The 14,214-nt window shown below is 38.2% G+C and overlaps 1 protein-coding gene across 3 annotated transcripts in view; it reads right to left on the bottom strand.

Annotated features, from left to right (window-relative positions):
* Positions 1–14,214, bottom strand: part of TATDN1 (TatD DNase domain containing 1) — a gene marked incomplete at both ends in the record, with an annotated part of 40,363 nt that overhangs the window by 8,550 nt on the left and 17,599 nt on the right. For 2 of the 3 annotated variants that reach the window (XM_080693834.1, XM_080693835.1), the window contains 5 exons: positions 1,424–1,500; positions 3,937–3,977; positions 4,061–4,146; positions 11,369–11,411; positions 11,508–11,651. In XM_080693834.1, the coding sequence (XP_080549960.1) occupies positions 1,424–1,500; positions 3,937–3,977; positions 4,061–4,146; positions 11,369–11,411; positions 11,508–11,651 (391 nt within the window). The remainder of the gene's footprint in view (positions 1–1,423; positions 1,501–3,936; positions 3,978–4,060; positions 4,147–11,368; positions 11,412–11,507; positions 11,652–14,214) is intronic. The other variant, XM_080693836.1, reaches the window with a different exon arrangement.

Raw genomic sequence — 14,214 nt, 5'->3', positions numbered from 1 at the left:
TACTTCCAGAAAACAAAAAGTGGCACAAGCAAAGAAATGTAAGTGTGGTATACAACATGGTTTAGCAGAATCTATACATGCAGATGTAATAAAAACATGGAATATGCATAAAACCAAAAGTTCTGAAATAACTACATTGGGAGGTATATGAAAGGAATAATAATGGAGGTGGGGTTAGTATAGTATATAAGATCTAAAATGCTTACATACCTTTATGGTAACAAAGGAATGAATCAAGAAATAACAGCATACCCACATCTAGAACACAGCAACAGAAGCGGCTGCCTCTGGAGAAGCTCGCCTGGGGAGGGGCACTGGGCTCTGTGGCTGGCTTTTAGTACTACCTGACTTTTTAATCACTATGAATGTATTCCTTTGAATATTAGTTTAAAAATTAAACTAGTATTTAAAAATGACAGGAGCATCTGTGACGTTTCAACTCTGAACTCAATAGCAAATAAGTAATGCTGTTATTTTATTTTCCTGAGATGTTGGGCCTAAGTTGTGTACTCAGAAGAGTGATCATTTTGGGGGAACACTGAAGAAAAGCAACCTTAGACTACCTTGTGATTTACTTAACGAGCTCTGCTGACGTCCCGTAAAAAGACCTGATGGACACTCGAGTTTCTGACACGAGCCAAGCCGGGGACCAGTCCTGCTGGTGGCTGCACTGTACTGTGGTGTCACAGCAGAAAGGTCACCACACCAGGAGTCAGAGGACACAGGTTCACACTTGGAGTAACTGTACACCTGTTTCTTAACTTGTTTAAGCCTCAGTTTTTTTGGATCACAGAGATATATAAATAAATGTCATATAATAACCTTTTGTCCATGATCAGACATGTGGATATATATACACAACGTGGTAAACACAAGTATTTTAGAAAAAAGAGAGATCTGAAATAAATTTTAAAGAGATAAAATGACTTGATAATAAATTAAAGTGCTAGAGAAAGCTAGCTGCTAACTTCAACACGGGCTGTTTCCATAATTAGAACAGAGGTCAACAGTCTGTAACTTTAAAGCTTTTACTTGTAATAGTAAAGTACTGTTTAATTTTTTTTCTTTTTTGTGTGGCATGGGGGTGGAAGTCAGGGGCATTCTGCCTCCAAGCTATACCCCCAGTCCTATTTTTAATTCTCTATTTTGAAATAGGGTCTCACTGAGTTGCAAAGGGGCTCACTAAGTAGCTGAGGCTGTCCTTGAACCGTGATCCTCCTGTCTCAGCCTCCCGAATCCTGGATTACAAGTGTGTGCCACCATGCCCAGTTTCTGTTTAATTTTTACTTAAGTACTAACTAAAATTCTAAGGAAAGATCAATGCAAAACACAAAAACTTTAATAAAAACAAGTCTATCAGCAATTCACTGTAAAACAACTGAAAAATAAGCTTACTGTAAAATAAAACAATCTGAGGACGTACCAACCATTAAATCCTATGTAAAGATCCATGTCTATCAAGGCAGCTGCTGCTTCCTTGGTGCCATCAAATGAATGCACCTAGGGACAAACAGGTATGATTTTACTATTATATTAATTACTTTTTCTTTGAAATTCTAAACACGGGTGAAACTTTTATAAAAAATATAGCTGCATATAGGGGATTTAGATGGCAGGCTTTCAAATAATTTTATTTTCCAGTACAGTTTCACGATTACGACCTGTCATCACCCCCGGTGACGTCAGGCAGGGAATCTGCTGCCCAGGACTCTGTCTGCAGTGGCCTTGTAGATGTCCCTACACCAACATCACTGCAGAACCTCCAGGAGGGGAGCAGAAACGGAAGCCATTCTTAGGCAGCACTGAAATATTATTGAATTTTTGTGTTATCATAAATTCTTCTAAAAAAATGTAAGAGGCAAATTTTAAGAAGCTATATAAAGAGGTAAGAATGTTGCTTTAAACATGTAAATGGAGCTGGGCATGGTGGTGCAAACCTGTAATCTCAATACTCGGGAGGCTGAGACAGGAGGATTGCAGGTTTAAAGCCACCCTCGAGAATTTAGTGAGATCCTATTTCAAAATAAAAAAAGGGTAGGAGGTGAGGCTCGTTCTGTCAGAGGCGAAATGCTCCAGGGTTCAATACCTAGAACTACATACACATCCACAGGCCTAAATTGTTATGGTCAATAATAATCAGCTTAGCAGATAAAAAGGAATGAGATGGTTATTTTTTACCTTCAAAGACACAGGGGAGGTGTGGTTTTTCATACTTCAGATGGATTTATATACTAAAAAATAACTAGTTCTTAATATTAGTTAGGATAAAACTTTTTTAAGATAAAATATTCTCAATAATAAATTAACCTGTTACACAGCTCCTGGTAAAGTGATTCATCTTTCCCACGGCATTTCCAGAAGACAAGAAAACACAGCCTCCATTAATATAAAAATAACCTTAAATTTGACTCCTCATTTGTTTCAGAAAATTATTCTTTTTTTTGTCTGTGTGTGATACTAAGGATTGAACCCAGGGGCATTCTACCTCTGAGCCACACTCCTAGCCCTTTTTATTTTGAAACAGTCTCATAAGTACTGGGCCTCAATCCTGTAATCCTCCTATCTCAGCCTCTCAACTATTGGGATTACAGGCATGCATCACTGTGCCTGGCTTAGTTATTAATTCTTCATTTGGCTTTTTTTTTTTTTTTTTTTACTATTACAGAATCACTTAAGTCAAATCTTATTTAGAAATAAAGCAAATGGGTGAGAGGTGGAATCTGCAGGTCATAATAAATGCCACCAGTAATGCCAAGGGTGTTAATTAAGGCTTCCCTCACTTCCCAAGTACAGTTCCCAAGGGATAAATTAGAGCTAGTATACCAGAGAAAATGTGAACACCACAGCAATACAAACCACATACATACTGTAAATGGTATGAAACAGAAGACAAAAGCCAAACACTTGAGAAAATACATAAGAAGCCGCCCAGTGCCTGCGCACAGTAAGCGCTCAGAGCTGCTGCCGCTCTCCTTGGTTGGCACAGAGTAACTGATGTTGTACGCCTGGATTATAGCATTTTGCTAGACAGGGTCACTGAGTCCCTCCTGAAATTGTATATGAAAATTTGTATATTTGAATATTTTTCTGAGGCAAATTTTCAAAGGAGTCTACAACTTAAAAAAAATTAACAATTGCTGCTATAGATACCAGTACTGATGAGCAGATAATATTTATGGAAATGTCTCAAAGTTAATGACTGGATGACCACAGGGGAAAACTGCTTCAAGCAGAATACAAAATTTCAGATAGGAGAGTGAGCCAGAGTGAAAATAGTAAGTGAACATAGCTGATCATAAGTTAGGAAGGCAAGCCTTAAATAAATGGTGAATCATTTTAGGATATTATAAAATATAAATAGAAAATTTAGTTTATGTTTTTCTCAGTTTTTAAATTGTAGATCACTAAGAATGACTGATTGAAAATACAGAAAAAGAATATCATGTACAGTGTCAGAATGTGTAGAAATAAATTCCTGGAGTTTTCTTAAGAGTAGAATTCTGTATTCATTCTTACACTCTGAGCAAAGTACAATTAAAACAGCCTGAGATATGTCTGTCCTACATCTGGCCCAATGAAATCACAGTAAACTCATGCCCTTCAAATAATAGGAGAAGAACTTTAAGAACTTTACTGCTGACATGTGAATTACTTTAGAGGCCAACCATAATAACCAAGATGTTTTTTATAGATCAGATGTTAAAAACAACTATTTTAAGCAGGGCGTGGTGGCGCACGCTTGTAATCCCCGCGCTTGGGAGGCGGAGACAGGAGGATTGCTCAGGTTCGAAGCCAGCCTCACTGGCTTAAGAGACCCTATTTCCAAATAAAAATAGGTCTGGAAGTGTAGCCCGGAGGTAGAAGGGCTTCCAGGAACCCCAGTACCACAAAAAAAAAAAAAAAAAAACCTACACACAAAAACGATTTTATACTTACCACTCCTCCTACACATCGGTCTCTATTTCTTTTCATTATGTCTGTGAATTAAAACCAGAAAGACCTTTTAGTAATTAACTAGGTTTTGAAAAATTCTTAAATTCTAAATGAGATTTTAACTCACCTAAAAACTCATCATGTGAGTTCCGACAATGAAGAAACATTGGTAATTTTGTTTGTTCTGACAGTTCAAATTGTTTTTCAAAATATCTGCATAATGCAAAAAATTGCTCATTAAAAGTTTTATTTTATGATAAAGATAATTATGTCTTTTTTTGCTGTTGTTCTAGAGGCTGAGCACAGGGTCATTCTATCTTCAAGGTCTATTTTATTTTTTATTTTGAAACAGGGTCTTGCTAAATTGCTGAGATTGGCCTCGGACCTACAATCCTTATGTCTCAGACTCCCAAGCACTGAGATTACAGACATGTGCTACCATGCCCAGCTTCATTTTTTATTATTACTATTATTAATGTGTGTGTGTGTGTGTGTGTGTGTGTTATTGGGAATGGAACCCAAAGGCATTCTACCTCTGAACTACACCACCAGCCCTATTTTTTATTTTTATTTTGAAACAGAGTCTCATTAAGTTGCATAGAGCCTCACTAAATTGCTGAAGCTGGCCAAGAACTTGTGATCCTCCTGTCTCAGTCTCCCAAGTCCTGGGATTACAGGCATGTGCCACCATGCCCGGCTTCAATTATTTTTAATTAGTGGAATTTTACTCTCTAGAAATAGCACAAAAATAATGAATTCAGATATTAAACACATAAGACTTAGCAGAAGGCTTACATAATAACAACCAACTTCTGCAAAGGGATACTATATTTTCTGAAATTACAAAATTACTTTCAGAAATGTTAATTTTTCCATTATAAGTGCTAAGTAAATAGGTAGCACTTTATTACTGATTCTTAGAAGAGCTACAAGGTTTACATTTAGAGTAATTACAGATGCTCCCCCAAATAATTAGTTTTAGCTAGCTTTCTGATCAAATCCCAGCAGATGAAGCCAACATCCACCCTATATTCTGTGCAATCCAATCCCATAGCACGTGTTCATGGCAGAAAACAAACTGCTGTGGCCCTTTACCTGGAGCCTGCTGAGACCCATCAGCGGAGCCCACTCACTCCTGCAAGGCCAAGCAGAGCTTTGCACTGCTAACTTGTTTCATTTTGCAACCAGTTTTTAATGTGCTGTTACTGTTACTGTCATTGAGAAAATAAGAAGAAAAAGGATCTCCTTAAATACTAAATCCAAGTATTTTCTGTTGCACAAAAGCTGAATCATGCTATTTTTCAAAAGTTTAAAAATAACAAAGAGATGACAGTCCTGAATGTTTTAGGGTACTTTATGGTGGGGTCTGGGCCCATATTGATTGCTAATAAGGGCAGTATTAATTGCTATTAAGAGCAAGTTTTCATAGTAGGCAGAACAGTAAAATCCTTTTTATTTATTGACATCCTAAGCTGTCATCCAATGGCTGCAGCCAGGGTTGACCTTGGTCAATTAAAAGCTGGCTGTTACCCCAGCTGAACACTGAATGTTAAAACACAAACACCTACACTTAGAAAAGGAACTATATAGATTCTCACAATAGTGTAGACTAAAGTTAAAAGATGAAAATGCAAGCTACATTAACCCAATATTAATTACTAATTACACAAAATAGAGCCCAAACTCCACACTTTAAAAGACTATATTCCTGTGTCTTTCTTTTCTTTACTATAAAACAAGTGTTCAACATAATAAGTAACTCTGGCAGACAGAGAAAGAAAATGCTGAAAACTTGCCACAGACACAGGTGGGCTATATATGCTTTGAACTTCAAGGCAGGAATATACCATGTAGCCTCTGACCCTGCCAGCCATTTTCATTCATGATCTAACAAAAATGGCTTACACAGCTGAGACAGCTGGTGGGCCTGCACCTGCATTTGGCTGGGAAAGGAAGACTACTGCTAAGCAGGATGGGAGAAAGGAGATAATGAATTCTTATAAAAAACGTCATGTGTTTAGAGACTTTAGTATCTTAATTTCAGGACACTCCACTGTGTCCCTCTGACGTGGTGCTTTGATTGTTCTGTCACTTCTTTTTACTTTTGTAGTAATCAAACTTTGCTTAAGCTTGCAGCAGTGTAGTTCTGGCTATTTTTTTCTAAACTAGCTCAGAACAAGAACCCATGGCGACACTCAAACCATTACCCTTTAAAAGGTTTGTCCAAATACCACATATCTCATTTAATCCTCAAAAGAACCCTTGGATAGGATGAGAGTTGGCTTTGTTTGTTTTTGTTTTAGTGGTACTGAGAATTGAACCCAGGGGCATTATACCTCTGAGCTATACCCTCAGCCTTGTTCTATTTTGAAACAGGGTCTCAATAAATTGCCGAGGGCCTCATTAGATTGCTGAGCTATCCCTGGAACCTGTGATCCTCCTGTCTCAGCCTCCCAAGTATTGGAACTACAGTACAGGCGTGTGTCACTGTGCCCAGCTTGACAAGAGCTGTTTTTTTTTTTTTTTTTTGTGGTACTGGGGATGAAACCCAGGGGACCTCTACCTCTGGGCTACACTCCCAGATCTATTTTATATTTTTTTATTTGGAGACAGGGTCTCTTAAGCCAGCTGAGGCTGGCTTCAAACCAGCAGGATCCTCCTGTCTCAGCCTCCCAAGCGCAGGGATTACAAGCGTGCACCACCACGCCCGGCTGACAAGAGCTATTTTTAAAGAGGTATAGTACTTTTCCAAGACCACACAAAACATGCAAACTTACAACCAGAATCTCAGTGCTCTAATTCCACATCCTAGCCCAAATGACCAGTAATTGTTACATTTCGAAAAAGCTTCTTCATAGTCCCAGAATAACATGACAATATCTAGAGGATACAGTGTGTGGAGTGTTTTTAGGCCTTTTGTTTTAACAGTTCCTCTTATCCTCATTAATGGTAATGTCAGCTTAAATGAAATCCTGACAAATGGTGACTTATTTAAATGGGTTTAACTCTACGAGGTCTTTTATTTTGGGGAAACAGTTTCTCTGTGTTTAACTTAAGCTTCTTTTGCTATATTTTCCTACACCTTATACCCTGATGTGCAGAACTATTTTTTTGGAGTACCCCTTTGCATTCTTGAAAATGCTGTATTTTTAAATTAGAAATAATCTGATTTAAAATAAATAGTTGCAAAGAAAAAGTCTTCCTAAAATTGGTGGTCTAAATCTTTATTCCCCAATATTTGGGTTTTTAAGTCATCTTTTCATATTTTGCTGGGCCTCGTTAGGTAAAATATATATATACATGTGTATGTATGTATTTTGTGTGTGTGTGTGGGGTGGTACCATGGACTGAAACCAGGTATTCTACTGTTGAGCTACACCCCCAGCTCTATTTTTACTTATTTATTTATTTATTTATTCTTTTTGGTGGTACTGGGGTTCCTGGAAGCCCTTCTACCTCCGGGCTACACTCCCAGACCTGTTTTTACATTTTTTTATTTGGAAACAGGGTCTCCTAAGCCAGCGCGCGCAGCTGGCTTCGAACCTGCGCGATCCTCCTGTCTCTGCCTCCCAAGCGCGGGGATTACAAGTGTGCGCCACCATGCCCGGCTACTTTTTTATTTTTAATTTTAATTTTTTTAAGGTACTGGGGATGGAACCCAGGCACATTCTACCTCTGAGCTATACCCCAAACTCTATTTTTTTTTCCTTTATTTTGAAACAGGGTCTCACTGAGTTGAAAAGGGCCTCACTAAGTAGCTGAGGCTGTCCGCAAACCGTGATCCTCCTGTCTCAGCTTCCCAAATGCTGGGATTACAAGTGTGCACCACCATGCCCAGCTTTATTTTTTATTCTGAAACAGTTCCAAGTTACCACACACTGCTGGCCTTCAACCTGCGATCCTCCTATCTCAGCAATCCAAGTAGTGGGATTACAGGTGTGCTCCTGGCTAAAAATGTTTTAAGTGAACAAAAGGTTGACATTTTACAGTGTAGGAAAAACTAATGACAACTTGGAAGAAGAAAAGACTTTAAGAGTTCCTGCCAGCCACAAGCTCTGTAACTATTGGAGCAGGCCAAGTGTCAGCGTCTGGGTGAGCTCCTTGCCACACACGGCAACTGAGGCGGCAGGTGGTCCTGGAGACCTGCATGAGCAGTACTCACCACCTCTTGCATGCCACTCGCTCATGCTCTTTTCTCCCACACATAAACTCATGGACCAAGCCACGGACTGCGAGTCTAGTGGTTGGTTTAGAAATTAGCTTTGTTTCACAGGTAGGCAAAATTATAATTTATGAAAAGACAGAAGCCCAAACAATGTGCACACAGAATTTTATATCATTTGAGAAAAATAAAGGTCCCTGAGTTCAAGCTAGTCAGATATTATCAGGAAGGCACATGACAAAAAAAAAAAAGTCCTAATGATATAAATTGAGGACAATTGTTGCATAACATCAAATGACTATTGCTTTTAAAAGAAAAAAACCATTATGGTAACTAGAAATAAGGACGTAAATTATTGGGCAAGACTTGGTATCTATTAAGAGACTTCTCTGCCTTACTATGGTTTTTTTTTTTTGAGTTTACAAATGAAAATCATGCTAATATTTGAGTTAGACTTGCTCATTTTTGCAAAGCTGTGATTTGCTTCAGATTATAGTACTGCTTCTCACAGTTCAGGGTCAACACTACGTAAGGACAAGGGCTCGGAAGGCCAGTTCAGAGTGGCAGTTACTTAGCAGGCCCGAGGCAATCCAGAGCTAGTGAGTGATACCCGTATACCTTACGCAGGGTGCTAATCCCTGTTTAAGCTGGCAGATGGCAAGGATGGCCTCAATCTCTCGTCTCTAGGGTCCTCTAAATCCCAAGGAGCATTTTGAAGTCTGGCCTGATGTCTGATTTATTTTTAAAAAGACCTCCACAGTATTAAAATTCTAAAGCCTCAAGAAAAAACCCAGAGCAAATCCCTGCTACCCAAGAGAACAGAGCTCTGACTTGCAACCAGGGAAGAATATAACATACGGTAGAAAAATCGAAAATACAGGGTATGAATCGAAGGATAAACTTCCCATAACCAAACCATGCCTTTGTTATCAGTCTTTGTTTTTCTTACTTGTTCCTTAAAAAATGCTTTTCAAAAACCCTAAACAAAAACTATAGTTAATATTTCCCTTTAGAATGGTAAGATTTCTCTCTTGGCACTGGAGATTGAGCCTATTCTACCTCTGAGCTACACTCCTAGGCCTTTACTTATTTTATTTTGACACAGGGTCTTCTCAAGTTACTGAGGTTGGCCTCAATCCTTGGATCATCCTGTTTCCACCTCAAGCATTGGGATTATAGGTGTGTGCCACCACACTCAGCTTAGAAAGCTAATGTTTGGGGTTTTTTGTTTGGTACTGGGGGTGGAACCGAGAGGCTTTCTACTTCCGGGCTATACTCCCAGACCTATTTTATATTTTATTTGGAAACAGGATCTCACTAAGTTACTGAGAGCCTCACTAAGTAGCCGAGGCTGGCTTCGAACCTGCGCGATCCTCCTGTCTCAGCCTCCCAAGCGCGGGGATTACAAGCGTGTGCCACCATGCCCAGCAGAATGCTAATGTTTATAATAATAATGATGATAAAACAATAGCCATCCTTTATTGAGTACTTACTCTATGCCACTATAAGATTCACCAACCATATGTTAAAAAAGACATATTAAGACATATTATTCTCATATTAAGAATGAGAGAACTGAGATGTCTAGACATTAAATGGCGATTATAAATCACACCCAAAGACCCGCTACTTCTAAAAATCATACTTGTTAACACTGTTTTAGACACTTTACCATTATTTTTCAGATATTACATCTAATATATATTCTTTGATTGTTTTTGTCTTGCCTAATTCAATACAAAAAATCATTTTCTAACTTTTCATTCATCTCATATCTCTTTTTCTTAACTTTTGTTGAGAAAACAATTTTTGTTTGAAAAGAAAAAACAACAACAAATCATACACTAGTTGATGCAGATGGTACAAAAGCGCAGACCAAAATCTAAATTCTTCCCAGAATAAACCTGATAACAAAAGCTGAATTACAGACTTTTTATCCACGCTGCTCTACAGGAATCAGAAAGACCCCTTCCCTCTTCATTAAGCCTTCGCCTGCCATTTCTTAGTTACCTGCCACCTGAGTGCTGTGCTGCGTGCCAAGGGGCCCACAAAATGAGCAGGACTTGCTGTGCCCACTGCACACCCCAGGGCCCTGGTCTGTGGTAGGCGGGGAAGAGCTGACCCAACTTACCTTTAGTATTTAGTACACTGTGATGTGTGCTCAGACAAGTGGCGTGCTGTGTGAACTGGGACAGGAGTTGAATGCTGGCAATACAGGCTTAGGGAAAAAGGGGATGGGTATTTGTTTCCTCAACAATGCAAATGTGATTGTTTCTGCTGTGCCGTTCTTTTAACTACAAAGTCATTTGATATTTTACAATTAAATTTTTTTTCAAAATATCAAATGAAACTACCAGTCTCACCAAAATCCCCATGTACTTTAGTTTGTTCAGGCTTACCCTTTCTCAGAGGCCTAGATCTCATGCTGTTGCCTTAGCACAGACTTCTCTGACTCCCTAGAAAGTCAGCCTTTCCCTCTGATGTCTACTTACCTTCTGACTGCATTTTCAACCCTTTATAATTATATACGTCCTCATTGTCTATAAAGAACCAAGTCTTCTTCTTTGTATCATAATAAGAAGCTACCCAGTAACCACTTAATGGAATTAATGGAGCTCAAACTCCATTACTGATTAACTCACAACTAGCATGTGAGTTAATATTTAAACTATATCCTGCTGTGAGTATTGTTTTAACTTATTTTCAACCTAGGTAACACTGACCCACCAGTGTGAGGATGGGAGATCCAAATAAAAGCCGAGGCAGAGGGCTGTGGGAGTCTTCAAGGCTTGTGAGCTCTGAGCACCTTTAACATGGCTCCCGTCAAAAGGTCCTCACCGTTCCACTCGAACAATGTCCCGTCCCAGAATAAAATATGTTTTTCTTACTTTGGCGACTGATCCTATAATCCCTTTTAATATCCTTTGCCCTTAAGTGATATCCCCCACAGTTGAATTTAATTCTCTGCATTGGAAAGGTTTATGTATTAATGCATTTGTTAAACAAAAATAACAACAAAAAGTCTCTATCACGTAAAACTCAGCTTATTTTTCCCAAATCAAATGACATGGTTAATCAACCAAGGAACTATGTCCCATCTTTTATGAATTCATATGCAAAGTATGCACAGAATTTGTTTTAACTTTTGATATGCATGGAGAACCCCCCCACCAAAACAACCTGATGCTTAATTCAACTACATACTGTATCAACTGATACATTATTTTTAAAAATTACTCTTACAAAATTTCTAAAGTAATTACATTTCCTTACTTGAGCTGAGTGTCTTTGGGACAAAACTGTAGTCGGTCAAAGTCTTTAAAAGATAAAAAAGAAAAATTATTTGGTACATGTACACAGCATGTCAGTTATTATCAGACAAAGCACTCGGCGTGGCTAGGGTGGTACTTACCAAGTCCACACTCCCCTATGGCTACAACTTTCCCCTTGTTGTTCTCAGCAAGACTTAGTAACTCCTTCAAGTAAAGGTCAGGGTTATTCCTTTCAAATTCACCACACCTCGTAGGATGGCATCCAACTGTGCTGAAAAACATAGCTAACACAAAATAATACCTTAGTTATTTTCAAAAAATTTTTCATATTTATATTTAATATTCAAATGTGAGAGGCTATCAAATAATCTCAATTGAGTTTTAACAAAAGCCATAAATGATCCAAAGGGTCAGAAATGCACTGTTAATCATATAAGAACTTGTGAAATAAAGTAGGATATAGATATGAAAATTAACATGTTAATAAAACAAATAATTCAACTCTTTCTAAAGCTTGGTATTTATTGAGCAGTAGAGAATGGAAAGTGAAACAGTTCTTGGAAATGTTATCATCTAGTTTTACCTTTTATATCTACTGTTCATATGACTATCTTAATTAGAACATTTAATATAATAGCTAAATTCCTGTTAAAGTTTAAGAGAGGTGGAAAGGTGGATTTGTAGGGATTTTGTCTTCCTTTCTCTTTCTCTCCTTCCCCTCCCCCCTCTCTCACTCGCTCACTCTCTCTCTCTGTCTCTCTCTCGCGCTGTCTCTTTCTTTCTACCAGAAATTAAACCCAGGGGTATTCTACCTCTGAACTTAAATATCCTCAACCCTTTATTATGTTACTTATTTATTATTAACGTGGTACTAGGGATTAAACCCAGAGCATTCTACTTTTTTCATATTTTTTATTGGTATATCATATTCATATATCATGTTGGGGTAAAAAACTTTTGTGGACATACATGTACACCTCACCCATTTAGCCCCTACCCAATTCCCACCCCATTCCCTCCCCATCCCTCCTTCCCTTGCTTGGGTTAGTGGTTGACTTCGATATGTTTAAGAACATTGTGTGTTTTAGAGAATTTCCTTCTTCCTCCCTCCCATCCCCTTATTTAGATTGTCTTGTTTGCTCCTCTATAGAATTTCCTTTTTCATCTAGAGTTCCTCCTATGACCCATTTCTCCTTAACTTTCACATATTAGGGAAAGCATCTGATTTCTTATTTTTTGTGACTGACTAATCTCATTTAGCATAATGTCCTCCAGTTCCATCCATTTCCCTGAAAATGATGTAATTGAGGTTTTTTTAATGGCTGAGTAAAATTCCAATGTGTACATATCCCTCAGTTTTGTAATCCATTCATCTCTTGATGGACATCTTGGCTGGTTCCATAGTTTAACCATGGTGAATTGTGCAGCTATGAACATAGATACACATACATTAGTTTGGTAGTTTGGTTTACTTTCTTTTGGGTAATATCCAGAAGTGGTATTGCTAGATCAAATGGTAGATTTGTTCCCATTCTTCTGAGGATTCTCCATACTGTTTTCCAAAGTGGTTGCACTAATTTGCAATCCCATCAAAGCAGTGTTTACGGGTCTTGCATTCTACTTTTGAGCATTCTCCCCAGACCTTTTTATTTTTTGTTTTGAAATAGAGTCTCTCTAGGTTGATGAGAGTCTTGTTCCATTGCTGAGTCTGTCCTCAAACTTTTGATCCTCCCTGTCTCAGCCTCCCAAGTACTAGGATTACAGGCATGCACCACCACACCCAGCCTTTTTTTTATATTATTATTTTTGAAACAGGGTATCAATAAGTTCCTATGATGCTCCTGTCTCAGTCTCCCAAGCACTGGGATTACAAGTATGTGCTACCATGCCTGGCTAATAAGAAGTTTAGCTCACTTATTTGGATGCCAGATGACAACTTTAATTGCATGGCATTAAATGATTTCTGAGGGCTGTGACAGGTACCTCCTCTGAACTCATGGGAGAGGTGCAGAGCCTTCCTCAGGCTCACATACAGCTGTCTATCAATGAAAGGAGACACCTTTTAGAGCTCTGAGGACTCAAGGTTCATGCACAGGACTGGAGAAGGCTAATAATGGAAATGGGAGAACTTCTGAAAACAGAGCTGTTTTGTAATAAAAATTATGAAAGAAACTATTCTTATATACACTCCATACTCTGGGAAATTGATTACTTTATGTCATTAACCACTAAGGAAGATAGCCAGTGTATCTTGAAGTGTGCATTTTTAAAAGTTTTTTTTAAATAAAAAAATAGCTTTTAATAAGATTTTGTACCTAAAGGGAACACATCTGTGTTTTGAAAGTTCATGTGGAGTGACTAATTCCTCAGCGTCCAGCACAGGAGGCAGGCAAAAACAAAGTAAACAAATGAGTTCCAGATAAATGAGGTGTTTTGTTTAAACAGGATTCCCTTAAAAATCAATTCAAAACTTTTGAGATTTTAAATAAACATAAAAAATAGGACAAGCCAGATGTAAAGGCACACATTTGTAATCCCAGTACTTGGGAGACTGAGACAGGAGGACAGCAGGTTCATAGCCAGCCTCAGCTACTTAGTGAGGCCCTGTTTCAAAATAAAGAATAAAAAAATAGAGCTGGGGATATAGCTCGGAGGTAGAATGCCCCTGGGTTCCATCCTCAGTACCACAATAAATAAATAAATAAATAAATAAATAAATAAATAAGCAAGCAAGTAAGGAAGCAAGCATGCGTGAGATTTGTCATATTATTATTTGCACTCCTTTTGTGGCCATGCCTTAAGTACTACATGACCACAAAATAAATATTTAATAAATAGATCCTTTTC

Source organism: Muscardinus avellanarius, assembly GCF_963383645.1.
Source record: "Muscardinus avellanarius genome assembly, chromosome: 4".
Taxonomy (NCBI): domain Eukaryota; kingdom Metazoa; phylum Chordata; class Mammalia; order Rodentia; family Gliridae; genus Muscardinus; species Muscardinus avellanarius.
This window is presented reverse-complemented; position numbering and strand designations above follow the sequence as displayed.